This window comes from Clinocottus analis, unplaced genomic scaffold (genome assembly GCF_023055335.1).
Source record: "Clinocottus analis isolate CAN_PGR_092001 unplaced genomic scaffold, fCliAna1.0.p SCAF_21, whole genome shotgun sequence".
Taxonomy (NCBI): Eukaryota; Metazoa; Chordata; class Actinopteri; order Perciformes; family Cottidae; genus Clinocottus; species Clinocottus analis.
Genome location: NW_027175943.1, coordinates 842,150 through 868,670, shown reverse-complemented (window position 1 = coordinate 868,670; position 26,521 = coordinate 842,150). Strand labels below are relative to the sequence as shown.

General features: G+C 46.2%; 3 protein-coding genes across 7 annotated transcripts in view; 2 read left to right on the top strand and 1 right to left on the bottom strand.

The window, feature by feature from the left end:
* Nucleotides 1–11,203, top strand: part of LOC137792333 (F-box/WD repeat-containing protein 7-like) — a 16,013-nt gene extending 4,810 nt beyond the window's left edge. Inside the window, exons 3-15 of one of the 3 annotated variants that reach the window (XR_011078091.1) lie at nt 2,687–2,769; nt 2,868–3,006; nt 3,792–3,926; nt 4,167–4,290; nt 5,862–5,998; nt 6,088–6,201; nt 7,362–7,543; nt 7,955–8,180; nt 8,692–8,758; nt 8,940–9,083; nt 9,340–9,489; nt 9,592–9,947; nt 10,236–11,203. Coding sequence is in view for 2 of the 3 variants with exons in the window: in XM_068587971.1 (XP_068444072.1) it covers nt 553–591; nt 2,687–2,769; nt 2,868–3,006; nt 3,792–3,926; nt 4,167–4,290; nt 5,862–5,998; nt 6,088–6,201; nt 7,362–7,543; nt 7,955–8,180; nt 8,692–8,758; nt 8,940–9,083; nt 9,340–9,489; nt 9,592–9,785 (1,734 nt within the window). In the remaining variant the exon portion in view is untranslated. Of the gene's footprint in view, nt 1–388; nt 592–2,686; nt 2,770–2,867; nt 3,007–3,791; nt 3,927–4,166; nt 4,291–5,861; nt 5,999–6,087; nt 6,202–7,361; nt 7,544–7,954; nt 8,181–8,691; nt 8,759–8,939; nt 9,084–9,339; nt 9,490–9,591 lie in introns of those variants that run through there. The other 2 variants (XM_068587971.1, XM_068587970.1) reach the window with 2 other exon arrangements.
* Nucleotides 11,204–11,946: 743 nt separating this feature from the next.
* On the bottom strand, nt 11,947–14,116 carry anapc10 (anaphase promoting complex subunit 10). Of its 2 annotated transcripts, none has more exons than XM_068587829.1 (6): nt 13,820–14,116; nt 13,254–13,368; nt 12,942–13,032; nt 12,728–12,848; nt 12,542–12,592; nt 11,947–12,321 (listed from the first exon to the last, which is right to left on the bottom strand). In XM_068587829.1, the coding sequence occupies exons 2-6, from the start codon at nt 13,366–13,368 to the stop codon at nt 12,142–12,144; spliced, it is 558 nt and encodes a 185-aa protein (XP_068443930.1). In that variant the 5' UTR covers nt 13,820–14,116; the 3' UTR covers nt 11,947–12,141. The 2 variants fall into 2 exon arrangements, with proteins under 2 accessions (XP_068443930.1, XP_068443929.1); XM_068587828.1 differs by having other exon boundaries at nt 12,542–12,595; nt 13,820–14,019.
* Nucleotides 12,152–26,092, top strand: abce1 (ATP-binding cassette, sub-family E (OABP), member 1). 2 transcript variants are annotated; one of them, XM_068587827.1, is made up of 19 exons: nt 12,152–12,376; nt 14,960–15,101; nt 15,191–15,276; nt 15,360–15,457; nt 15,662–15,779; nt 16,609–16,746; nt 16,895–16,964; nt 17,131–17,227; nt 17,315–17,404; nt 17,783–17,904; nt 18,371–18,495; nt 24,154–24,250; nt 24,415–24,474; nt 24,583–24,641; nt 24,727–24,837; nt 25,050–25,192; nt 25,319–25,441; nt 25,522–25,633; nt 25,753–26,092. In XM_068587827.1, exons 2-19 carry the CDS (start codon nt 14,999–15,001, stop codon nt 25,798–25,800), a joined length of 1,800 nt encoding a protein of 599 aa, XP_068443928.1. In that variant the 5' UTR covers nt 12,152–12,376; nt 14,960–14,998; the 3' UTR covers nt 25,801–26,092. The 2 variants fall into 2 exon arrangements, with proteins under 2 accessions (XP_068443928.1, XP_068443927.1); XM_068587826.1 differs by lacking the exon at nt 12,152–12,376 and adding an exon at nt 14,021–14,160.
* The last annotated feature ends 429 nt before the right edge of the window (nt 26,093–26,521 follow it).

Below are 26,521 nucleotides of genomic sequence, written 5' to 3'. Positions count from 1 at the left end.
TATATATATATATGTATATATATATATACATATATATATATATATATACATATATATATATACATAATTACTTTGAATTTTTATATATAAAATAAAATATATTTTTGTATATTTGTTGAAAATAAAAATACATATATATTTTTTAATACATAAATATTTGATGCATTTTTATTCATATTTCTCCCCAAAGAATTACAACCCTCTCTCTCTCTCTCTCTCTCTCTCTCTCTCTCTCTCTCTCTCTCTCTCTCTCTCTCTCTCTCTCTCTCTCGCATGAGGCATGTCTCTGCGTGTTCCCGTGGAGGTCGAGAGAGAGAGAGAGAGAGAGAGAGAGAGAGAGAGAGAGAGAGAGAGAGAGAGAGAGCTCGTCTCTTCATCCTGGAGCAGCGCGTGCTCGGCTCGGACTCGTCCTGCTCCTCCTGATCGATTCGCTCCTGATCGATGGATCTCTCCTGATCGGAATCATTTATCTCAGTATTTGTGTATTTGTACACATACACGCGCGCGTGTGTATATTTCTCTGCATATTGCGTAACCGTCGGCGCGCGCAGCATGGGGTTCTACGGCACCTTGAAGCTCATCTTCTACAAAGTGAGTATCGATCCGCTGACGTCATCGGTTGTGTTGCGTGTGTTGTGTTGTGTTGTGTGTGTTTCACTGGACGCCGCGTCGCGTGCGCGTTGGAGTGCTCGCGCTGCGCCGGGATGACGAGGCGTTTCTCCTGACAGCCGAATGGCGCGCGCGCGCCGCGGCGTGCGCGCGTGTGGACCACTGCGGAACGAGAGAGAGAGAGAGAGAGAGAGAGAGAGAGAGAGAGAGAGAGAGAGGGGGGGGGGGGGGTCTTTGATTTGATTATTGATCACGCGTGTGTGTGTGTGTGTGTGTGGAGCAATGAGCAAGACTTCTTATTGATTATTGATCACTTACTGTGTGTATGCATGTGTGTGTGTGTATGCATGCATGTGTGTGTGTGTGTATGCATGTGTGTGTATATGTGTGTACGCATGTGTGTGTGTATGTTTGTGTTGTTTGTGTGTGTGTGTGCGTGTATATATGTGCAGGAATATGTATATATGTATGCGTGTGTGGAGCAATGCATCTTATTGATTATTGATCACTCATAGGTGTGTGTGTCTGTATATATATATATATATATATATATATATATATATATATATATATATATATATATATATATATATATATATATGTATGTGTGTGTGTGTGTGTATATCTGTGTGTGTGTGTGTGTGTGTGTGTGTGTGTGTGTGTGTATATCTCTGTGTGTGTGTGTGTGTATATATCTGTGTGTGTTCCAGATTCATAAAGCTTCTCGCGGACGTCTTCATGGTTAAACTTGGTCCATAATCAATAATAATCTCTTTAAATCACTCAAACTTAAATTCATGTTTTAAACCACGAGATGAAAACATGAGAAAGTAATTCTCCTGTTTCTTTACGCTCTGAAAACACAGATTACAGATTAAATACACACATTACAGCTGCTGTGTATTTCATGTATATTCAGAATATTATACCAGGATTCATGTTAAATTCCTCAAAGGTCACAGAAAGGTCACCGTTTAGCCTCTGACTCAGCATAATAATCTAAAAACTTCAAAAAGTACCACGAGGTCGCCATGCAGGACCTTTTCATGGTATAAATACTCATGTACAAGTATTTAAAGTGTATTATTACTGTACAAGTACACATGTTTCACATCAGAGCTGAGGCCTTCTGCTCTTCACTGTAAACACATTGTTGTTTTTTGGGCTTAATGAAATCCACACAGACGCAGCATCTGTTATGGAGAAGCAGATTATGAGTTCAGGGTTTCGGTCTCGTGGGTCGTGGGTTCGATTCCCGTCCTCAGCGGAGAAATACTCAAAGTCTCCTCGTGATTCAATGTTGAAAAAAAGTGTTTCTGATGTGACCGGTCGCACACATTCTGTCCTGTACATCCTCTTCTGTGTGTGTGTGTGTGTGTGTGTGTGTGTGTGTGTGTGTGTGTGTGTGTGGCTGCCCGTTAGCGCGTGCTGCTCTATTTCAGACCGGTGCTTCACCGGCGACATTCCTGTGATTTTCTGCATTCCTGCGTTCATTCAGAGACAGAAGGCCGGTTCAGACCTCCGGCGCGTTGCGTTCAGGGTCCCTCTCCAGCGTGGGTGCTTTCAGCGCCGGCTCGTGTCTCGGACAGTTTACAACCAATTAGCAATGTGGCATTCTGGGGTCTGTTGAAGTACACAAAGTTCAAGTTTTCCTTTTTTCTAGACCACAAGATCCAAACATCCTCCGTGGGAATACTCTTTACGTTGTGAAAACACAAGTTAAACAGCTTTCTGGGGTCAAATGTGGTGTTTACAACGACAGAAATCAATGATTTAATATTGAAAAAACAGACAAAACTTCATTATTTAACGCTGACTACAAGATTAAATGTAAAAAATGTGTTTTCATACTGTATTTTTGGGTCAAATATGGTGTTTAAAATGACGAAAAACTATTATTTTTGACAAAACTCAATGATGAAACTTCTGTATTTGGTGTTTCTTCGTCTGCACGGCTTCAAAGTACAAGAATAAAACTATGAATGTGTTTTCTTTGTGAGTACGTGGTTTTTAAACGGACTCGTTTCGTATCTGGACTTGTATGATGACGTGCCGGTGGTTTGATGCTCCCTCGCAGATGAAGAGGAAGCTGGATCACGGTCCAGACGGCCGGCCGTTCCCTTCGGGGAAGAAGCGCTGCAAAGGCAAAGCGTCGCTCCGGTGAGTGCTGCCCCTTTAAGAGGTCAGTTTTCTCTGCCTGTGTTTTCACCTGGAGACTCTAACCCCGCCCCCTCCCCCCCCCCCCCCCCTCCCCATAGGCCCGCCGCTCTGGTTCCCGTCACCACGCCGACCACGTTCGGCGACCTGCGGCTGGCCAACGGGCACTCGGCTCAGCGGCGCCGCGTCACCTCCGGCCCGCCGCCGTCCGGCCTGCAGGACTGGCTTCACACCTTCCAGGTCAGCTGCTCCCGACCTCTGGGGGGCGCCAACACGCTCCTATTGTTACGTTACCCACGGACTCATGAGCAAGCTTTTCCTGAACCAACTCAATATTCTACGACCTGTTACTAAATCTAACATAATATTTTACGATAATTTCCTGAACCTAACGAATTATTTCACAATATTTTCCTAAACTTAGGTATTCTACGATCTTTTCCTGAACCTGACGAAGTATTTTACTATCTTTTCTTTAACCTAACGAATTATTCTACGATCTTTTCCTAAACTTAATTATTCTACGATCTTCTCCTGAACCTAATAAAGTATGCGTTGAATCATTATTACATCACGATGAACCCTCAGGATCGCGTTTAGACTTCGTGCGTCGACGTCTGTCCTGCGCTGGACGGATTTCCAGCATCCAGACTCTTGGAAGCGTCCATTGTTTCCTCGTCGTGAGAAAACCCTTTGATGTGTTTTTAGACTCCTCCCACATCACAGACTGTTGCGTAACATCTTGCTGCACTTGAACAAACACCCGGATCAAAGGGGACGACGTGAATATCTTCCGCTCGCTGCACGTAAACACTGAGCTGCCTCCCAGCTGTTCTGACGCAACCCTCGTGTAAACAACAACAACAACAACAAACGGACTGACTCTGTCGTCGCTCCAGGACGAAGTTCAAACGGTTCAGAGCTCTTTAAAAAGGCACACATGACAGAGGCACTGGAAGCGACGAGCACTCTTCCTCATGCTCTTCCTCCTCCTCTTCCTCCTCCTCCTCTTCCTCCCCCTGCAGGCCTGGAGTGGCCCTGAGCGTCTGCTGGCTCTGGACGAGTTGATTGACGGCTGTGAGACGCTGCAGGTGAAGCACGTGATGCAGGTCATCGAGCCGCAGTTCCAGAGAGACTTCATATCGCTGCTGCCCAAAGAGGTGAGTCACGTGACCCGCCCTCAGTCACCTGACTCGCCCTCGGTCATGTGACCCGCCCTCAGTCACCTGACCCGCCCTCGGTCATGTGACCCGCCCTCAGTCACCTGACCCGCCCTCAGTCACCTGACCCGCCCTCAGTCACGTGACCCGCCCTCAGTCGCGTGACCCGCCCTCAGTCCTGTGACCCGCCCTCAGTCCTGTGACCCGCCCTCAGTCCTGTGCCCTGTCCCTGTGTCTCAGCTGGCGCTGTACGTGCTGACCTTCCTGGCCCCCAGAGACCTGCTGCAGGCGGCTCAGACCTGCAGGTACTGGAGGATCCTGGCCGAGGACAACCTGCTGTGGAGGGAGAAGTGCCGCGAGGAAGGTAAACAAACAAACAAACAAACTGTTGCATGATTAAAAACATGTATAAATGAGGTTATGGCTGCTGTGTGAACAAACGCCCTCTGTAGAAAGCGTCAGAGAGATCTGGACCAATGAAAGAGGAGTTTGGTGGATGTGGGAGCGTGTGTTTCGTCCACCTGGAGGTGGGGGAGGGGAGGGAGTGGAGATATAAACAACAGGATGCAAACAGAAGCAGGAGCTTACTGGATGTACAGCTCTTTCTAACCTGAGTGTGACATGCAAATGCTGCTACACACACACACACACACACACACACACACACACACACACACACACACAGCCAGTCACTCCTTCATTCAGCGCAATGCAGTGGCTCTGTGTGTGTGCGTGTGTGTGTGTGTGTGTCTCTCCCCGGGCGTTCTGCCAGTCAGCGGAGATTCACTGCCAGCACTCGGCAGCCATACCAATGAGCCTACCTAGCGTTTTAGCGCCGCCGCGCCGCAGCCATGCTAATGAGGCTGCGCCCGCCGGCTTCTTGAATATTCCTGATTTGTATTTACGCCGCCGCCACGCCGCCGCCGGTGGGGCCGCCGCCGGCATTCCACCGGCACTATGTGAGAATATGAATGCAACTAAACCTGCAATAGCGGAGCGCCAGTTGCATGCTAATGAGAGCTAGCTCACTCCGAAACAAAGCAGTTATCTTTAATTAAACATCAGAAGATTGTATTTTATCTGATAAACCTCTTTGAGAACTTACATGAAACGGGTATCTTTTGTTGTTTCTTGTTGCAGTCTATTGGCACGAATACAAAAAGGAAATCAAATCAACGTAGCGGGGCGATACGAGCAGCGGCCATTTTGTATGTGTGTGCTGAGTGACGCTGTCGTCACTTTAGTTACTTTAGTGACGTCACAAAGTGTAATTATGCTTCGTCTAATCCAGCACATTGCTGTCGCTAGATAAGTGACGACTCTGTTTTATGTCATCAGTGTAGCATTAAATTATGGTGGCATATACAAGTTAGCGAGCTTACGAGCCAGACGCTAATTAAGTACAATTTGACAACTCATTGCTTCCTCCACACACTCTTGTCGTGGCTCAAGGAAGCACATCGCTGTCACAAAACGAGTGGCAACTTTGTTCTTATTTTCTGTAACCAGTGTAGCATTAAATCATGGCGGCATTAGCATGCTAACCGGCTGGATGCTAAATAAGTGAAATGTAACAATTTTATGCTTCGTTCACACACGCTTGTCACGATTGAACAAATGAATACTTCATCCACTCAATATTTTTGTCACACGGAAGGAAAGCACAATGCTATCAACAGAACAACTTTGTTTCCGTAACCAGTGCAGCATGAAAGCATGGTGGCATTAGCATGCTAGCTAAAAAGCTAATAAATGTAGAACAGAGACCGGGTGATCAGTGGCGGAGTCCTCCTCACTCTCTGCCGCTCTGGAGAAAGATAGGCTAGCTAGCTGACTGGCAGAGAGCGAGCTAGTTAACTAGCTTGCTAACTCCACCACGCTTTAGTGCTACACGGTGAGTTTGTGCCGCTCTTACCTGCCGTCTCTCGTCCTCAGGCGTGTCGGAGTACGTGTCGCGTCGTCGCAGGAGGTGCGCGCGGCCGGGCGCGGCGGCCAGCCCGTGGAAGTCGGCCTTCATCCGACAGCACCGCATCGAGAACAACTGGAGGAAGGGCGACGCGGGGGAACCGATGGTACGGCGGCGGCGCACCGGCTCAAGCCGCGGGTTCGATGCCGAGCCCGAGCGTCACCGTCGGGTCTGATCTCCTCTCTCTGTCTGCAGGTGCTGAAAGGTCACGACGATCACGTGATCACGTGTCTGCAGTTCAGCGGCGACCTCATCGTCAGCGGCTCCGACGACAACACGCTCAAAGTCTGGTCCGCCGTCACCGGGAAGGTAGAGACAAGAAGTGTGTGTGTGTATATATATATATATATATATATATATATATATATATATATATATATATATATATATATATATATATATATATATATATATATATATATATGTATATATATATATGTATGTGTGTATATATATATATATATATATATATATATATATATATATATATATATATATATATATATTCATTCGCGTCATGGAGAACATCCTGTTTGTCAGCTTCTTAAACGTGAAGCTTTCTAATATAATGACTTGTTTTACCCACAATGCTCCTGTGATGTGTGTAGTCGCACAAGAATATAAACGCTGAACCTTCTGTGTGCAACAGAAAGCAGTGTGTGTGTGTGTGTGTGTGTGTGTGTGTGTGTGTGTGTGTGTGTGTGTGTGTGTGTGTGTGTGTCTCATCGGGTGTGTCGTTATTTTGAAGGTGAAGAGACTCTCTCTCTCTCTCTTTAAGTGTGTGTCTTCTAGTAGCCGCACGCTCTTCCTCTCATCTGTAGGTTGGAAATAGAGTTTTATATGAAGTACTTCTTATAGAATGTACTTTTTAGTTGTAGTACTTGGCTGTAGTACTTTTACTGTGTTTTCACAGTGTGGTTGTAGTACTTTCATCTACCAGGTTTCGGTTGAACATTCTTTACCTGGACACACCTGCTCTCTGTGTCCTCGCCGAGACCTGCCCTGTGTGTGTGTGTGTGTGTGTGTGTGTGTGTGTGTGAGAGTGTGTGTGTGTGAGGTGTGTGTGTGTGTGTGAGGTGTGTGTGTGTGTGTGTGAGGTGTGTGTGTGAGGTGTGTCTCTGCTCTGTATGATCTCGATTAGCAGGAAGTGACTCAGGTAGTTTCGGTGAGTACTCCCCCCTCCCCCCTCCTTTCTGTCTCAGCAACAGTTGCTAAGGCAAGAACATCAAAGGTTTCCTCTGTTGCCACGGCAACCACCACTAAACCACCTTCAAGGTGAAACTGCATTTACAAGTTGTATTCATATATATATATGTATATATATATATATATATATATATAGAGAGAGAGAGAGAGAGAGAGAGAGAGAGAGAGAGAGAGAGAGAGAGACATCACATCACTATGATATCACTGTGACATCACTGTGACATCACGATGACATCACTGTGCCCCCCCCCCCCCCCCCTCAGTGTCTCAGGACGCTCTCCGGTCACTCCGGCGGCGTTTGGTGCAGCCAGATGTCGGTTTCCACGGTGATCAGCGGCTCCACCGACCGGACGCTGCGCGTGTGGAACGCCGAGAGCGGAGCGCTCACACACACACTGCACGGACACACATCCACGGTGCGCTGCATGCACATGCACGGGGACCGGTGAGACACACACTCTGGAGACACACACACTTACACAAAGACACACACACTTACACACACACACAGACTAAAGACACACAGACTTACACACACACACACACACACACACACTTACACGCACACACAGACTATAGACACACACACTCTTACACACATACACACACTTTGGGAACGCCTCATATTTTTGCTGCATTCATTTCCATGACAACCAGAAAAGGACTCACACACAACTCAAATACACACAGAGAAACCACAAGTACACAAACACACTGATACACACACACACACACAGGCCAAAGACACACACACACACATCTCACTCTGGCACTAATAAGACTCTCTCGCCCTGATTGTCTGACTCATTATCTGTGTGTGTGTGTGTGTGTGTGTGTGTGTGTGTGTGTGTGTCAGCGTGGTCTCAGGCTCCAGGGACACGTCCCTGCGTGTGTGGGACGTGCTGTCGGGCCGCTGTGAGCGCGTGCTGGCCGGCCACGAGGCCGCGGTGCGCTGCGTGCAGTACGACGGGCAGCGCGTGGTGTCGGGGGGCTACGACCACATGGTGAAGGTCTGGGACCCCGACAGGGAGGCGTGTCTACACACACTGCAGGGGCACACCAACCGGGTCTACTCTCTGCAGGTACACACACACACACACACACACACTGCAGGTATTTTCCATCTTTTGTTGTTGTTTCTTCTATAAATACTTCAGTGTTACGTAATAACGTCTCATGAATATTCGTGGTGTGATTTGCATAATTTATGTGTTCTTTAAATAAACAGCCGGTTGTTTTGTGATGTTGTTTATCTTCCAGTGTGTTTGTTTTCATATTGTGCAAATTAACTAAACTAGAATACACAATATAAACACAAGATAACACACAATATACACACAACTAAATATGTATGTATTAATATACTTTAAAATACTTTTATAAAAGCTTCAATGAGCTTTTCTTGTTTTTCTTTGTTTTTTTAGACTGTATCTCTGTAGCTTTGTGTGTCTTTGTTTCTTTGTGTTTTTGTGATACTTTGTGTATTTGTGTCTTTCTATCTTTGTCAGACTTTGTATCTTTGTGTCTTTGTATTTTGTCTTTGTATCTTTGTGTGTCTTTGTGTGTTATTCCTCATGGTGTGTGTCTTCACAGTTTGACGGTGTGTTCGTGGTCAGCGGCTCGTTGGACACGTCGATCAGAGTCTGGGACGCAGAGACAGGTACAGATGCTACATGCTACGCTAACAGATCAACAAAAGTAAAACGCAACAACAACACAAAGTCAACTTCAATTATTCTGAATACAATTTTCCATCCTGTTGAGTTCAGTATTGTTGTCTCAAACTCAGCGTTGTGTGTATTGTGTGCGTTGTGTGTATTTAAACCCCGCCCCCGCTGCAGGTGGGTGTGTCCACACGCTGACGGGTCACCAGTCGCTCACCAGCGGCATGGAGCTGCGCGACAACGTGCTCGTGTCCGGCAACGCCGACTCCACGGTGCGAGTGTGGGACGTCCGGACGGGACAGTGTCTGCACACGCTGCAAGGTCAGGACGAGTACCTGCTAGTACTCAGAGTACTCTATCATCCCGAGTACTTAGAGTACTCATGTACATGTTAGTGGGCAATATTATATTAAGCGTTTTATTTATTTATTTGTACTTATTTTAGAAGTCAGAACATCTTTTTTTGTAGTTTTCCTGAAGTACAAATACACAAATAGAAAAGAGCAACAATGCAGGAGAAGACGAAACTCAGTTTGTGTATTTCCTGTTGCCCCTGAACGCCTCGCGGTGCCTTCAGGTCCCAACAAGCACCAGTCGGCGGTGACGTGTCTGCAGTTCTGCCGCGGCCTGGTTCTGTCCAGCTCCGACGACGGGACGGTGAAACTGTGGGACCTGAAGACCGGCGCCTGGCTGCGAGACCTGGTGGCCCTACAGAGCCGCGGATCAGGTCCGAGCCCCGCCCCCTCCCTGCTCAACCCCCCCCTCCTCTCGACCACGCCCCCTGGTCCGGTCTCAACCAATCACAACCCTCCTCTTGTGCTCTCCACAGGCGGCGTCGTCTGGCGGATCCGGGCCTCCGACACGCGGCTGGTCTGCGCCGCCGGCAGCCGGAACGGGACGGAGGAAACCAAGCTGCTGGTCCTGGACTTTGACCTGGAGGACCGGGACACGCAGACGCAGACGCAGACGGAGATAGAGACGCAGACGCAGACTGAGACGGAGATAGAGACGCAGACGCAGTGAGATAGAGGAAACCAAGCTGCTGGTCCTGGACTTCGACCTGGAGGACCAGGACACGCAGACGGTAATGCAGACGCAGACGCAGACGCAGACGCAGTGAGGGACGAGGACGGGTTTATCCTCTTGACCAAAGTCGTGGCTGGATTCAGTTCCTCCGACTGACAGGTATGAATGTCAACAGCAGCAACAGTCCTGACATCATCTGGACATCCCATGTGGACGTTTCCCAGAACTAAATTTCAAAATTCGGCAAAAAAATCTTTTTTTTTTTTTTCCTGATGGATTAAAGGAAAGGAATCGAACGCGCGGCACGGAGACTCTGACTGCTGCTGAACCAATGAACCAATGAACCAAATGTGGAGCAACTTGTTGGCGTAGACGGGCAACGCGTTGCTTTGAATCAGTTTTGTTTTCAAACCAGCGGTCGTTTTGTTGGTTTGTTTTCCACCACAGTTGCCGGTGAAGTTGCCCGTCTCCGTTGCCCGTCTCCGTTGCCCGTCTCCGTTGCCCGTCTCCGTTGCCGCTGCTCTACTGTGACATGTTGTTGTTGTTTTTCGGCTGGTGAAACCGTGAAGGAGAACAAACTGGAGAGCCTCTGCAGACGTGTTCACTCACTTTATTTCCTCCCATAAAGTTCTTAAACTCTGAGGAAAGAAACAAACTTTACTCTGAAAGTCTTCTTAATATTCCTTCACGTTAATCACTGAGGATTAATTATTAATTATGGAGTTTAATTCACTACTGAACACTTATGTTTGAATCTAAATTAACACTTAATTCATTTCACTAATATTTCACTTGAAAACATCTGGATTTATGTGGTTTTTATATCACAAAAATTTTAAAATATTTTTCATTCATGTTCTTCCATAAAAAATATAACTAAATCTGTAAATCATCACGCTTCTCTTCTTTAATGGATTATTAGAGAACATACTAATGATTTAAACGTGACACGGGGAATTTTAATGAAAAAAAAACTTTTTTCTTTTCTTTTTTCTTTTTTAATTGTTAAAAAATATAAAATCTGAAAGCTGCTTTTTAAATTGTTCCGATACTTTAAAAGTTTAATTAAAAAACTAACACATTAAGTTTATAGCATTAATATTTCACTTTAAATATTTTTTTAAGTAATTGGATTATAATTCACAATATCATAAATATTAAATGTAATTATTTTGGGCCTTCTGAGCTTCCATAGAATCCTGATTCAGCAGCTTTCAGTTACTTAAGAAAAAAACTAAAGCTCAAAGTTCACAGCTGAAGTTTCCTGATGAAATAAAAAAACATATTAAAGATTTAATGTTTTATTAAAGTATGAAAGCTTTGAGGCTGCAACTGTAAAATACTGTAAATATGAGAAGATGTAAATATTCCGCTTTTTATAAGAAAACTAACAGAAGATATTGTTCACGCTGAAAGAATCAATAAAGTTTTATACAAAAACACTCTACGGTCTCTTTTTTTTATGTGTGTGTGTGTGTGTGTGTGTGTGTGTGTGTATGTGTGTGTGTGTGTGTGTGTGTTTCCTGACACTCACCTGAAGTAGTTTGTTACCATGACAATAGAGTCCTCCACTCCCTCTTTCTTTCAATTCAAATCAACTTTATTGCAAAAAAACAAAATACTGATGAATCAAAATAGGAAGTACTCTTTTTGTCTTCTACTTGGACGTGTTGAATACATCCTTTTTACTTGTAACGTGAGTACTTCTACACTGTGGCGGTGTACTTTTACCTCAGTACTTCCGCATTCACGCGTCTGTTGGTCACGTGACTCTGTCTGTGAGCGCGCTACGCCCTCTTGCGGCCGCGTGGCGGAACTGTAGGTCCTATTTCATTATTCACGAGCTAGTATATATATATATATATATATATATATATATATATATATATATATATATATATATATATATATATATATATATATATATATATATATATATATATATATAATGTACAATAAGTATATTCATACTAGTAGAATACTTGCATTTATTTTCTTGATAATAATTGAATTTATTCAAGTGCAATACATGTTTATGCTTATTTATTTTCCATATTATTTTAGACCCTGCTCGTTTGTTTTCTGCACAAACAAAAACTTCTTATCCATTGTATTTATTTGTAGTTTTTCCAAAGAGGGAACAAACATAATTAATAAATAATGAATCACAAGTTAATCTTTATTGTCTTTAAATGTTCACAAACAACAACAACAGGAGACGTCTGGAGGCACAATATTCTTCTGAAGAACTTCTGCTACAGTAAAAAAAATAAACTAATAATTCAGAGTTCATGGAGACACTTTTATAAAATGTGAACGCTGTTTGTGTCTCAAAGAGTTCAGACCCAGAGGGTCAGCGGATGCTGCGGTACATCATGAAGTCCACCGTGGTGCATCGTGGGAACTTCCCGATGGAGCTCTCCTCCACCGGCGTGTACACCTTGATCTGCCGCATATGCGTGTCGCGGCCGTTCTGGTGGTTCGCCAACACGGCGATCTGAATCATGAAGGTGCTGACGGGCTCCGAGGTGCGCTGAGGAGGAGAGAGGAAGTAAACAACAACAACAACGTGGTGCGCTGAGGAGGAAGTAAATATAAAGACAACAACAAACACAACTTTAAAAACAGCATAAAAACTGCCTGAAATCAGAGAATATATATATATATATATATATATATATATATATATATATATATATATATATATATATATATATATATATTACATACACTTTATGAAAATGATCTGTTACCTGATTCATCAAAGAAATGTGAATCCAACCGCTGGGCTCCACCATCTCTAACTGCTGAGAGGAGGAAGAGGAGAGAGAGGATGATGAAGCGAGTGAGAGGATGTAGAGGATTAGAGAGGCCTGGCATCATCATCATCATCATCATCGTCAACATCAACATCAACATCATCATCATCTATCCGGTACCCGGATCTCCTGCAGGTTGTGGAAGTTGTTCCCGACCCTCACAGAGATCTTGCTCGGCGTGTAGCTCTCGTCTGACTTGTAGTCTGCGTAGATACACAACATCTTCACCGTGGTCCTCCTCCTGAGGAGCACACACACGTCAACACACACACACACACACACACACAACAACACACTCTGCACCAGAGGCCACTGTTCCCAGTGTTCCCAGTACCTAAACTGGATGTTGACCAGGTGGGGCTGCGACCCGTCAGACTGCCAGTATGTCTCCAGGTTGTCGTCCCTCAGCTGGTCGACTCCAAAACCTGAAGCACAGGCAGCACAGACCACGTGAGACCAGCGGGACACCCCCTGTGTGCGCATGCGCATGTGTAGCGTGTATATGTATATGTCTGTGTGTGTGTGTGTGTGTGTGTGTGTGTGTGTGTGTGTGTGTGTGTGTGTGTGTGTGTGTGTGTGTGTGTGTGTGTGTGTGTGTGTGTGTGTGTGTGTGTGTGTGTGTGTGAAGCGGGTGGGGGGCACTGACCCGGTTTACAGGAGGACAGGGACCACACCGCCTGGGACCCGATCTCCCGGACCGTCCCGGTCCGCTCCAGCTGCTTGGGGTCGGCGCCGGGCGGGGTCTTGCTCGGGGTGGCCATCTTATATTTAGCGGTAGAAAATAAACGAAGAAGAAAAAATACGTTCACGCCAAACTCCCTTCACATTTCTCGCATGTTGACGTTTACACGCGTGTTCAAATGTGAAAAAACAATGACCTCATCTAAGTAGAGGATTTATGAGAAGAAACAGACCCTTGAAGGTAATTCGGCAGATAACTGACACATCTGGAAGCTTCTTATTCAACGTTATTTACATTTTAGCCCACATTAAGAGACACATTATGGTGGACTTAAACGCGGCTATTTGAAGACCGTAAACGAAAGCAAACATCAATATAGATTTATTAATAAGTATGTGTTTTCTAAACTGCATGTAAATGTTTCAACGCCAGTAAATGTGACATTTTAACCGAGTTCACTGTCTGCAACTGGTATGTAGTATTCCATAATACTTACATTATATTAAACAATATATTAGTACAAAACTTACAAAGAAGTGCTTATTTTCCAAAAGTCCACAAAGTGTTGCGTCACAGCATCTCACGTGTCGGGCTCAAATAAATAAGATAGAAAAGGTATTTTCGCTGCTGCAGCCACTTCGAAAAATCTCCCACTTTTTTGCTGCGTCGCGTTTCAGTTGACGTCACCGGCGCGGACGGGCGGAAGAGTCGCGCTCTAGCCGTGTCGCTTCTCCCGCCATCTTTTTTTCCCCTCAGCCGGCTTCCAGGGAGATAGAACACGTTGCTTCGTGGAGAAGGAAAGTTTAACCCTAAAAAAACAGGTCGAGTTTCCCGGCTGTTATTTTAGCGTCGAACCCGGAGCGGAAGAGCGGTGAGTTCCCAACTCATCGATCCGGATTGTGCTCCTCTTTTCGGGGGGCTTTTAAAATGAGCAGCTGTCAAAAGTGCGGGGGCCTCCATTGCTGGTGGCGTAGCTAAGCTAACCGTTAGCTAGCTGTTAGCGTCTCCAATCCTGGTGCAATAATTCGCCAATTAAACGTTGTTCTGCTCTCGAATGATACTTAACTCACTGAATGTCACGAGTTATTGTGTTTTATTTCAATAACTGTGATCCAACGATGAATTCGGCATGTGAATGACTCGCTCATCAGCAGGTTATTTAAGGACAAATCCAACTTTGGTGCGCGTCACCGCCCGCTGGCTACGTTTAAGCTCCGGGACGCTGCAGACCTTTAAGGGACCATCTTCATATTCAGTTGTAGACCTTTTCAGAGACCATCTTCATGTTATAGCTGGTGCGTTAAATGCGTTTTAAAGGCCTTAAGTCACGTGCTACGTCAGAGTCTAAACGTTCAGTGGTGACGGCAACAATAAAGGGCCAGATTAGAGTCTGGTGTGACTCACTCTTCCTACGAACTGGACTGGTTTCAGGCTGTTTCGCTTCTGAGACCCGGAAGTGAAACCCCCACACACTCCATGGTCAGCATGAAAGGGGTTCAGGTCTGTGGCGGTCCCATTGTTGGAGGCAAAAGGCTCTGTGTTTGTGTTGTTGTTGTAAATTGAATGTGTTGCTTCAGCAGAGTAACGCTTCCCATATTGTCTGCTGGCTTCTGGTCCCTGAACGCCCCCTGAAGCCCAATCTGTTTCATCACTCTCGTCTTCTCCTTCAGCTCCATAGGTGCTAGCGCCCGTCGCTCCGGCCCTCCATCATGGCGGATAAAAACACCAGGATCGCCATCGTCAACCACGACAAATGCAAACCCAAGAAATGCCGCCAGGAGTGCAAGAAGAGCTGCCCGGTGGTCCGCATGGGTGAGGACTCAAAACCTTCATTTTAGGGTTGACTTGTTGTTGTCGTGCTAGACAAAAACACTCAAGTGTGTGTGTTTGTGTGTCTGCAGGGAAGCTGTGCATCGAGGTGACCCCTCAGAGTAAGATAGCCTGGATCTCAGAGTCTCTGTGCATCGGCTGCGGCATCTGCATCAAGGTGAAGACGCCTTCCGGCCGCCATCCAGACCGCTTCATGTGAGGAAACACAAGTCTGACTCACTCTTCTTTTTCTTTTTAAAGAAATGTCCGTTCGGAGCGTTGTCGATCGTCAACCTGCCGAGCAACCTGGAGAAGGAAACCACACACAGATACTGCGCCAACTCCTTCAAGCTGCACCGGTACGCCGCTCTCTGTACTGCTGACGGGGAACCAATCGGTTCTGTCGTTCTTCAGCTTTCATGAAGGATTAAAGTGCGGAAATGTGTCTTTATATTCGTCTCCACTTTATCTCGTTTGTTTTGAAGCAAACAGACTGAGATGTAAAGTGTGTTGAGATTGCTGCTTTGGTACAATATCAAGTGTGTGTGTGTGTGTGTTTGCAGACTGCCGATCCCACGGCCCGGAGAGGTTTTGGGTCTGGTGGGGACCAACGGTATCGGCAAGTCCACGGCCCTGAAGATCCTGGCTGGGAAACAGAAGCCCAACCTGGGCCGATTCGATGTGAGTCGACAGCTGCCGCTCTGTGTTTGAGGCTATGCTGAGTGTTTGAGGCTATGCTGAGTGTTTGAGGCTATGTTTTATTCTGTGTGTGAGCAGCTGTTTAAGTGTCTGGTGTTTGAGGCTGTGTTTTGGGTGTTGAAGGTTCTGTCTTGGGTGTTTGAGGCGGTGCCGATGAGATAACGTTTCGGGTGGAGCGTTTTCTCTTCCCACCAACTGAAAGCCTCGTGTGCTGAAAGAACTCCACCCTGTCTTCTTTTAAGACTTCAATCATTTGCCATTTAAAGCTAGAGCCACACAGGAAGTCTGTGATGAAACCACAGAAGTAAACAAGAGAAACTCAGACAGACGCTGAAGTCAGAGCAACAAGAGTTTCGTCTTAATGAGGGAAAGAAAACTTCTATATTTATACAATAATTCATTTCAGTTTGGATGTATTGAATCACACTTTTTAAATGTTCTTTTGGGGTTGTATTATTTTGAATCTTAATGAAGTTATTCCTAAAAAACATTCAACCATAATTCTGAGCACCAAACATGAGTTTTACACAAGTTGTGTTGCTTCAGGAGTGAGATTGGTACGATTTATTAAATGTACTTCACTTAAAAGTGTTTAAAAAAACTTGACCCTCAGATATTTTAACAATAAAAGCTCCTTATTCCACTCTGTTTAATTATGGAATAGTTCTTTGTTCCAGAGTCTTCACTGAATCCCATTTTACTGAATTACAAAATGATAACACATACAGAAAACTTGTCCTTTTGTCTCAGCTGTGTTTGTGTTGTTGGTGTGTCGTTGACGTGTCGTTGGCGTGTTGGTTCCCTGCACCAGAACCCTCCAGACTGGCAGGAGATCCTGACGTACTTCAGAGGCTCCGAGCTGCAGAACTACTTCACCAAGATCCTGGAGGACGACCTGCGCGCCATCGTCAAGCCGCAGTACGTGGACCAGATCCCAAAGACCGTCAAGGTAGAGGCCTCGTACTAGTACAACGTGTGTGCTTGTACTCCTACCTGTCCACCCGTTTACCTGCTCGTGTTAACTGACACAAGACTCAGAGGATCAGAGTTGTTCTGGTTCTGATGGACCGCTTGTAACTGCTCGTGTGCGCCTGCAGGGGTCAGTAGGATCCATCCTGACCAGGAAGGACGACACGGAGACACAAACCACTGTCTGTGCCCAGCTAGGTAACACACACACACACACACACGTCCATACACACAGACACACACGCACAGACACACACATATCCATACACACTTTTTCTTCTCATCAACGACTAGCAGCGTAAACATCGTCGTTAATCTCTAAATCTGTCTGTGTTGTGATTGGCTGCTTGTTGTCGCCGGGCAGATCTGACTCACCTGCGGGAGCGTAACGTGGAGGACCTGTCCGGAGGAGAGCTGCAGCGGTTCGCCTGCGCAGTCGTCTGCATCCAGAGAGCCGACATGTGAGCTCTGGTTCTATTTAATTTAATATACATTTACATTTATTTAACTGTAATAATTAAGCCAGAGCCGCCATCTTTGTCCTCCAGCTTCATGTTCGACGAGCCGTCCAGCTACCTGGACGTGAAGCAGAGGCTGAAGGCCGCGCTGACAATCCGCTCACTCATCACCCCGGACAGGTGACCCCTCCAGCATGTTGATGTATTAGTACAACGTCTAGTGGTTTGGCCTGAAACATGTAACCAATACAGACAATACTCATTCGTAAGTACTTCCACATGAGCTGCAGTACATTAATAGACCAGTGAATATTACTCATCACAGAAAAAGTGTACAACAGTATAGTTTAAGTACTTCTACTACAGTTTACTGATAATACTGACATACCTAGTATTTTAAAAGTTTGTGTCACAGTATATTTACTTCGGTATTAGTACTTTTACTGCAGTAAAGGATCTGAATACTTTGTTATAAAGATTTCTAATCCTAAGTGTGTATAAAGTGTGTATATGTACATACGTGTGTGTGTGTGTGTAACGTGTGTGTCATGTGTGCAGGTACATCATCGTGGTGGAGCATGACCTCAGCGTTCTGGACTACCTGTCTGACTTCATCTGTTGTCTGTACGGCGTGCCGAGCGCGTACGGCGTGGTGACCATGCCCTTCAGCGTCAGAGAGGGTACCCCTCCTCCTCACTAGATATACACACATATATGTACTCACAGTACTGATTACAGCCGTGTGTGTGTGTATGTGTGTGTATATATTGTGAATATGAGTGTTGCCCTTTTTCACGCCGAAGGGCATGATAGATATATGTTTATTTATTTTAATTTTTATATATATATATATATATATATACTTTTTTTTGTATTTAAAAAAAAAACAATATTTACATATTTTTATAAATATATATTTTAAACTTTGAATTATATTTTTCATATAATTATAATTTCATGTATATAATTTTCTTTAAATATGAATTTTTATTTATATTTTTATATAATTAAAAAAAAGGATCTCAAAGCTCAAGGATCTACAACTAATATGAAGTCAGTCTTGGTAAGTGAAGGAGAAAGTGGTGACAGTAGTGACTCTTTGGCCCCTCCTCCGACCCCTCCCCCTCCTGGCCCCTCCCCCCTCAGGCATCAACATCTTCCTGGACGGCTACGTTCCCACAGAGAACCTCCGGTTCAGAGAGACCTCGCTGGTCTTCAAGGTGGCGGAGACGGCCAACGAGGAAGAGGTGAAGAGACTGCGGCACTACCAGGTCTGTTCCTCTTCCTCACCCTCCTCATCATCAGCAGGATTTAATGATGTCAAATGATTCCACTTCCTGTCTGTTAAAGTGTTGTAACTCTTCCCCTTTCCTGTTAAAGTGTTGCAACTCCTCCCCTTCTCTCATTACAGTGTTGTAACTCCTCCCCTTCTATTCTTACAACGGTGTAACTCTTCCCCTTCTCTTGTTACAGCAATGTAACTCCTCCCCTTCTCTTGTTACAGTGGTGTAACTCCTCCCTTTCTCTCGTTAAAGCGGTGTAACTCCTCCCCTTGTCTCATTACAATGTTGTAACTCCTCCCCTTCTCTCGTTAGTGTTGCAACTCCTCCCCTTCTCTCGTCAGTATTGTAACTCCTCCCCTTCTCTCATTACCATATTGTAACTCCTCCCTTTCTCTCGTTAAAGCGGTGTAACTCCTCCCCTTGTCTCGTTACAATGTTGTAACTCCTCCCCTTCTCTCGTTAGTGTTGCAACTCCTCCCCTTCTCTCGTTACAGTATTGTAACTCCTCCCCATCTCTCGTTACCGTATTGTAACTCCTCCCTTTCTCTCGTTAAAGCGGTGTAACTCCTCCCCTTGTCTCGTTACAATGTTGTAACTCCTCCCCTTCTCTCGTTAGTGTTGCAACTCCTCCCCTTCTCTCGTTACAGTATTGTAACTCCTCCCCATCTCTCATTACCATATTGTAACTCCTCCCTTTCTCTCGTTAAAGCGGTGTAACTCCTCCCCTTGTCTCGTTACAATGTTGTAACTCCTCCCCTTCTCTCGTTAGTGTTGCAACTCCTCCCCTTCTCTCGTTACAGTATTGTAACTCCTCCCCTTCTTTCGTTACAGTGTCGTAACGCCTCCCCTTCTCTCGTTACAGTGTCGTAACACCTCCCATTCTCTCGTTACAGTGTCGTAACGCCTCCCCTTCTCTTTTTAAAGCGGTGTAACTCCTCCCCTTCTTTCGTTACAGTGTCGTAACTCCTCCCTTTCTCTCGTTGAAGCGGTGTAACTCCTCCCCTTGTCTCGTTACAGTGTCGTAACGCCTCCCCTTCTCTTTTTAAAGCTGTGTAACTCCTCCCCTTCTCTCGTTACAGTGTTGCAACTCCTCCCCTTCTCTCGTTACAGTGTTGTAACTCCTCCCCTTCTTTCCTTACAGTGTTGTAACGCCTCCCCTTCTCTTGTTAAAGCGGTGTAACTCCTCCCCTTGTCTCGTTACAATGTTATAACTCCTCCCCTTCTCTCGTTACAGTGTCGTAACTCCTCCCCTTCTTTCCTTACAGTGTCGTAACTCCTCCCCTTCTTTCCTTACAGTGTCGTAACTCCTCCCCTTGTCTCGTTACAATGTTGTAACTCCTCCCCTTCTCTCGTTACAGCATCGTAACTCCTCCCCTTCTTTTGTTACAGTGTCGTAACGCCTCCCCTTCTCTTGTTAAAGCGGTGTAACTCCTCCCTTTGTCTCGTTACAGTGTCGTAACTCCTCCCCTTCTCTCGTTACGGCGTTGTAACTCCTCCCCTTGTCTCGTTACAGTGTCGTAACTCCTCCCCTTCTTTCGTTACAGTGTCGTAACTCCTCCCCTTCTTTCGTTACAGTGTCGTAACGCCTCCCATTCTCTCGTTACAGTGTCGTAACGCCTCCCCTTCTCTTTTTAAAGCGGTGTAACTCCTCCCCTTGTCTCGTTACAGTGTCGTAACTCCTCCCCTTCTTTCGTTACAGTGTCGTAACGCCTCCCCTTCTCTTGTTAAAGCGGTGTAACTCCTCCCCTTGTCTCGTTACAGTGTCGTAACTCCTCCCCTTCTTTCGTTACAGTGTCGTAACTCCGCCCCTTCTCTCAATGCCATATTGTAACTCCTCCCTTTCTCTCGTTGAAGCGGTGTAACTCCTCCCCTTGTCTCGTTACAGTGTCGTAACGCCTCCCCTTCTCTTTTTAAAGCTGTGTAACTCCTCCCCTTCTCTCGTTACAGTGTTGCAACTCCTCCCCTTCTCTCGTTACAGTGTCGTAACTCCTCCCCTTCTTTTGTTACAGTGTCGTAACGCCTCCCCTTGTCTCGTTACAGTGTCGTAACTCCTCCCCTTCTTTCGTTACAGTGTCGTAACGCCTCGCCTTCTCTCGTTACAGTGTCGTAACGCCTCCCCTTCTCTTGTTAAAGCGGTGTAACTCCTCCCCTTGTCTCGTTACAGCATCGTAACTCCTCCCCTTCTCTCGTTACAGTGTCGTAACTCCTCCCCTTCTCTCGTTACAGTGTCGTAACTCCTCCCCTTCTTTCTTTACAGTGTCGTAACTCCTCCCCTTGTCTCGTTACAATGTTGTAACTCCTCCCCTTCTTTTGTTACAGTGTCGTAACGCCTCCCCTTCTCTCGTTACAGCGTCGTAACTCCTCCCCTTCTTTTGTTACAGTGTCGTAACGCCTCCCCTTCTCTTGTTAATACAGTGTCGTAACTCCTCCCCTTCTTTCGTTACAGTGTCGTAACTCCTCCCCTTGTCTCGTTACAGCGTCGTAACTCCTCCCCTTCTTTTGTTACAGTGTCGTAACGCCTCCCCTTCTCTTGTTAAAGCGGTGTAACTCCTCCCCTTGTCTCGTTACAGTGTCGTAACGCCTCCCCTTCTCTCGTTACAGCGTCGTAACTCCTCCCCTTTTGTTACAGTGTCGTAACGCCTCCCCTTCTTTTGTTACAGTGTCGTAACGCCTCCCCTTCTCTCGTTCCAATGTTGTAACTCCTCCCCTTCTCTCGTTACAATGTTGTAACTCCTCCCCTTCTCTCGTTACAACGTCGTAACTCCTCCCCTTCTCTCGTTACAGCGTCGTAACTCCTCCCTTTCTCTCGTTGAAGCGGTGTAACTCCTCCCCTTGTCTCGTTACAATGTTGTAACTCCTCCCCTTCTCTCGTTACAGCATCGTAACTCCTCCCCTTCTTTTGTTACAGTGTCGTAACGCCTCCCCTTCTCTTGTTAAAGCGGTGTAACTCCTCCCCTTGTCTCGTTACAGTGTCGTAACTCCTCCCCTTCTCTCGTTACGGCGTTGTAACTCCTCCCCTTCTCTCGTTACAATGTTGTAACTCCTCCCCTTCTCTCGTTACAGCATCGTAACTCCTCCCCTTCTTTCGTTACAGTGTCGTAACGCCTCCCCTTCTCTTGTTAAAGCGGTTTAACTCCTCCCCTTGTCTCGTTACAGTGTCGTAACTCCTCCCCTTCTCTCAATGCCATATTGTAACTCCTCCCTTTCTCTCGTTGAAGCGGTGTAACTCCTCCCCTTGTCTCGTTACAATGTTGTAACTCCTCCCCTTCTCTCGTTACAGCATCGTAACTCCTCCCCTTCTTTTGTTACAGTGTCGTAACGCCTCCCCTTCTCTTGTTAAAGCGGTGTAACTCCTCCCCTTGTCTCGTTACAGTGTCGTAACTCCTCCCCTTCTCTCGTTACGGCGTTGTAACTCCTCCCCTTCTCTCGTTACAATGTTGTAACTCCTCCCCTTCTCTCGTTACAGCATCGTAACTCCTCCCCTTCTTTCGTTACAGTGTCGTAACGCCTCCCCTTCTCTTGTTAAAGCGGTTTAACTCCTCCCCTTGTCTCGTTACAGTGTCGTAACTCCTCCCCTTCTCTCAATGCCATATTGTAACTCCTCCCTTTCTCTCGTTGAAGCGTTGTAACTCCTCCCCTTGTCTCGTTACAGTGTCGTAACTCCTCCCCTTCTCTCGTTACAGTGTCGTAACTCCTCCCCTTCTTTCGTTACAGTGTCGTAACTCCTCCCCTTGTCTCGTTACAATGTTGTAACTCCTCCCCTTCTCTCGTTACAGCATCGTAACTCCTCCCCTTCTTTTGTTACAGTGTCGTAACGCCTCCCCTTCTCTTGTTAAAGCGGTGTAACTCCTCCCCTTGTCTCGTTACAGTGTCGTAACTCCTCCCCTTCTCTCGTTACGGCGTTGTAACTCCTCCCCTTTTGTTACGGTGTCGTAACGCCTCCCCTTCTCTTGTTACAGCGGTGTAACTCCTCCCCTTGTCTCGTTACAGTGTCGTAACTCCTCCCCTTCTTTTGTTACAGTGTCGTAACGCCTCCCCTTCTCTTGTTAAAGCGGTGTAACTCCTCCCCTTGTCTCGTTACAGTGTCGTAACGCCTCCCCTTCTCTCGTTACAGCGTCGTAACTCCTCCCCTTTTGTTACAGTGTCGTAACGCCTCCCCTTCTTTTGTTACAGTTTCGTAACGCCTCCCCTTCTCTCGTTACAATGTTGTAACTCCTCCCCTTCTGTCGTTACGTCGTAACTCCTCCCCTTCTTTTGTTAGTGTCGTAACGCCTCCCCTTCTCTTTTTAAAGCGGTGTAACTCCTCCCCTTGTCTCGTTACAGTGTCGTAACGCCTCCCCTTCTCTCGTTTCAGCGTCGTAACTCCTCCCCTTTTGTTACGGTGTCGTAACGCCTCCCCTTCTCTTGTTACAGCGTCGTAACTCCTCCCCTTTTGTTACAGTGTCGTAACGCCTCCCCTTCGCTTGTTAATGCGGTGTAACTCCTCCCCTTGTCTCGTTACAGTGTCGTAACTCCTCCCCTTCTCTCGTTTCAGCGTCGTAACTCCTCCCCTTTTGTTACGGTGTCGTAACGCCTCCCCTTCTCTTGTTACAGTGTCGTAACGCCTCCCATTCTCTCGTTAGTGTCATAACGCCTCCCCTTCTCTTGTTAAAGCGGTGTAACTCCTCCCCTTCTCTCGTTACAATGTTGTAACTCCTCCCCTTCTCTCGTTACAGTGTCGTAACTCCTCCCCTTCTCTCGTTACAGTGTCGTAACTCCTCCCCTTCTCTTGTTACAGTGTCGTAACGCCTCCCCTTCTCTTGTTAAAGCGGTGTAACTCCTCCCCTTCTCTCGTTACAGCGTCGTAACGCCTCCCCTTCTCTCGTTAGTGTCGTAACGCCTCCCCTTCTCTCGTTACAGCGTCGTAACGCCTCCCCTTCTCTCGTTAGTGTCGTAACTCCTCCCCTTCTCTCATTAGTGTCGTAACTCCTCCCCTTCTCTCGTTAGTGTCGTAACGCCTCCCCTTCTCTCGTTAGTGTCGTAACGCCTCCCCTTCTCTCGTTAGTGTCGTAACGCCTCCCCTTCTCTTGTTACAGTGTCGGAACTCCTCCCCTTGTCTCGTTAAAATGTTGTAACTCCTCCCCTTCTCTCGTTAGTGTCGTAACGCCTCCCCTTCTCTCGTTACAGCGTCGTAACGCCTCCCCTTCTCTTGTTACAGTGTCGTAACGCCTCCCCTTCTCTTGTTACAGTGTCGTAACGCCTCCCCTTTTCTCGTTAGTGTCGTAACACCTCCCCTTCTCTCGTTAGTGTCATAACGCCTCCCCTTCTCTTGTTAAAGCGGTGTAACTCCTCCCCTTCTCTCGTTACAATGTTGTAACTCCTCCCCTTCTCTCGTTACAGTGTCGTAACTCCTCCCCTTCTCTCGTTTGTGTCGTAACGCCTCCCCTTCTCTCGTTAGTGTCGTAACGCCTCCCCTTCTCTCGTTAGTGTCGTAACGCCTCCCCTTCTCTCGTTAGTGTCGTAACTCCTCCCCTTCTCTCGTTATAATGTCGTAACCCCTCCCCTTCTCTCGTTACAGCGTCGTAACCCCTCCCCTTCTCTCGTTACAGTGTCGTAACTCCTCCCCTTCTCGTTACAGTGTCGTAACGCCTCTCCTTCTCTCTGCAGTATCCTGAGATGACGAAGACGATGGGCGAGTTCAGTCTGGAGATCAAAGCCGGAGAGTTCTCTGACTCTGAGATCATGGTGATGCTGGGAGAGAACGGTGAGGAGCCCAGTATTCTATACTTATTCATTTCTTAAGATTGTCTTGTAGAGAAATCATTTTTATTTCCTAATTTATGGTATTAAAAGAAAAGAGGGAGAAAAAGTATTGGAGAAAATTTGAGCTCCTCTTCATCACTCCTCTTCATCGTTGTGTTTCTATAGGAACGGGGAAGACGACCTTCATCAGGATGTTGGCTGGAGGCCTGAAGCCCGACACGGGGGGTGAGCTGTGTGTGTGTGTGTGTGTGTGTGTGTGTGTGTGTGTATATATGTGTGTGTGTGTATATATATATATATATATATATATATTCTCTCTCTCTCTCTCTCCAGGTGAGGTTCCCATCCTGAGTGTCAGCTACAAGCCTCAGACCATCAGCCCAAAGTTCAAGGTCAGTTATTATATATATTAACATGGTTATTATGAATATTATTAAATTATTATGAATATGAACATGATCGTGTGTGTGTGTGTAGGGCAGTGTCAGAGCTCTGCTGCATGAGAAGATCAGAGACGCTTACACTCATCCTCAGTTCATCACTGACGTCATGAAGCCCATGCAGATCGAGAGCATCATCGACCAGGACGTGAGTACTTGACGATACTCCATGTACAAGTACTCCTCCTGCTAGAGGCAAAGTACCAGCAACTCCACGTACAAATACTCCACAGCGTCTCACTGTTGCAGCTCTCTGCTGCCCCCTGCTGCCGGAGAGCAGCGCTGCAGTTATGCTGAACATTAAGAGTGCTTTGTTAGAGATGAACTGACTCCTCCCCCTCTCTGACTCCTCCCCCTCAGGTGCAGAACCTGTCGGGTGGAGAGCTGCAGCGCGTCGCCCTCACACTGTGTCTGGGGAAGCCAGCGGACGTTTACCTGATCGACGAGCCGTCGGCTTACCTGGACTCTGAGCAGAGACTGATGGCCGCCAGGGTCATCAAGAGGTCACGCCCTTCCTCCTCTTCCTCTTCCTTTTCTTCTTCTTCCTGTTCCTCCTCCTCACTGTGTGTGTGTGTGTGTGTGTGTGTGTGTGTGTGTGTGTGTGTGTGTGTGTGTGTGTGTGTGTGTAGGTACATCCTCCACGCCAAGAAGACAGCCTTCGTAGTGGAGCATGACTTCATCATGGCGACGTACCTCGCCGACAGAGTCATCGTGTTCGACGGCGTTCCCTCCAAGACGACCGCAGCCAACACGTGAGGAACACGCGTGTTAACACGTGCTGTCATGCTTGTTGTTGTTGTTGTTGTTGTTTATGTTTGTGTGTGTGTGTCAGGCCTCAAGGGCTGCTGGCGGGGATGAACCGCTTCCTGTCGCTGCTGGAGATCACGTTCAGGAGAGACCCGAACAACTTCAGGCCGCGCATCAACAAGTGCAACTCCATCAAGGTACAAGTACACACAGTGCAAATACTCACACAACTCCTGTACCAATACCAGTATACACAACGGGACTAGTTGTCGTCATCCTCAACGCGTACTAATAAAGTTTCTGCTTTGCTTCTCAGGACACGGAGCAGAAGAAGAGCGGGAACTACTTCTTCCTGGACGACTGAGAGCACTTCCTGCTCCCCGCGATGCGTTCAGGGCCCGCGTTCAGAGCGCGGCCGTGAGGCCTCCCCAAAGGAACAACACGTGGCAGAAAAATAACAAAGTATATAAATAAATATCATCATATGAATCTTTTGAAAGATAAGAAACAGCCTTTGTGTTCCAGAGCAACGATGTTGTGAAACGTTTTGAATGGAAGAAGGAAAGCTGCGTTCACAAGCAGCGCGCTCAGAGACGTGAACACTCAGCATCTTTTATCTCATTTACAACATGACAATAAACTGATGCTACCTGGTCCTCTTGTTTCTGGTTCATTCTAGTGGGTACTAGTACACCGCCACAAATACTTCTGATGCTAGTACTACTGATAACGACGTACTATTTACCTTTTTTTAACATGCTATATTGTGACTTTAATACTTTTGTAGAAATACTATGACTGGTAGAAACACTAAACACTTTTTTTTTTTTACGCGCTAAACTATGACTACGACTTTTTGACATACTAAAAAAAGTCATAGTATAGCATTTCTACAAGTAAGCAAGTCGAAATAAAGTAATATTGTGTTTCTACAAGTCATAGTATAGCATGTCAAAAGTCATAGAGCATGTTAGAAAAAGTTATAGTATAGCATGTTGAAAAACCTGATAGTAGATTATGTTGAAAAAAATCGAGCAAGTTGAAAAAAAGTCAGCGCAAGTTGCAGGCATGAAAACAGGTCAGGG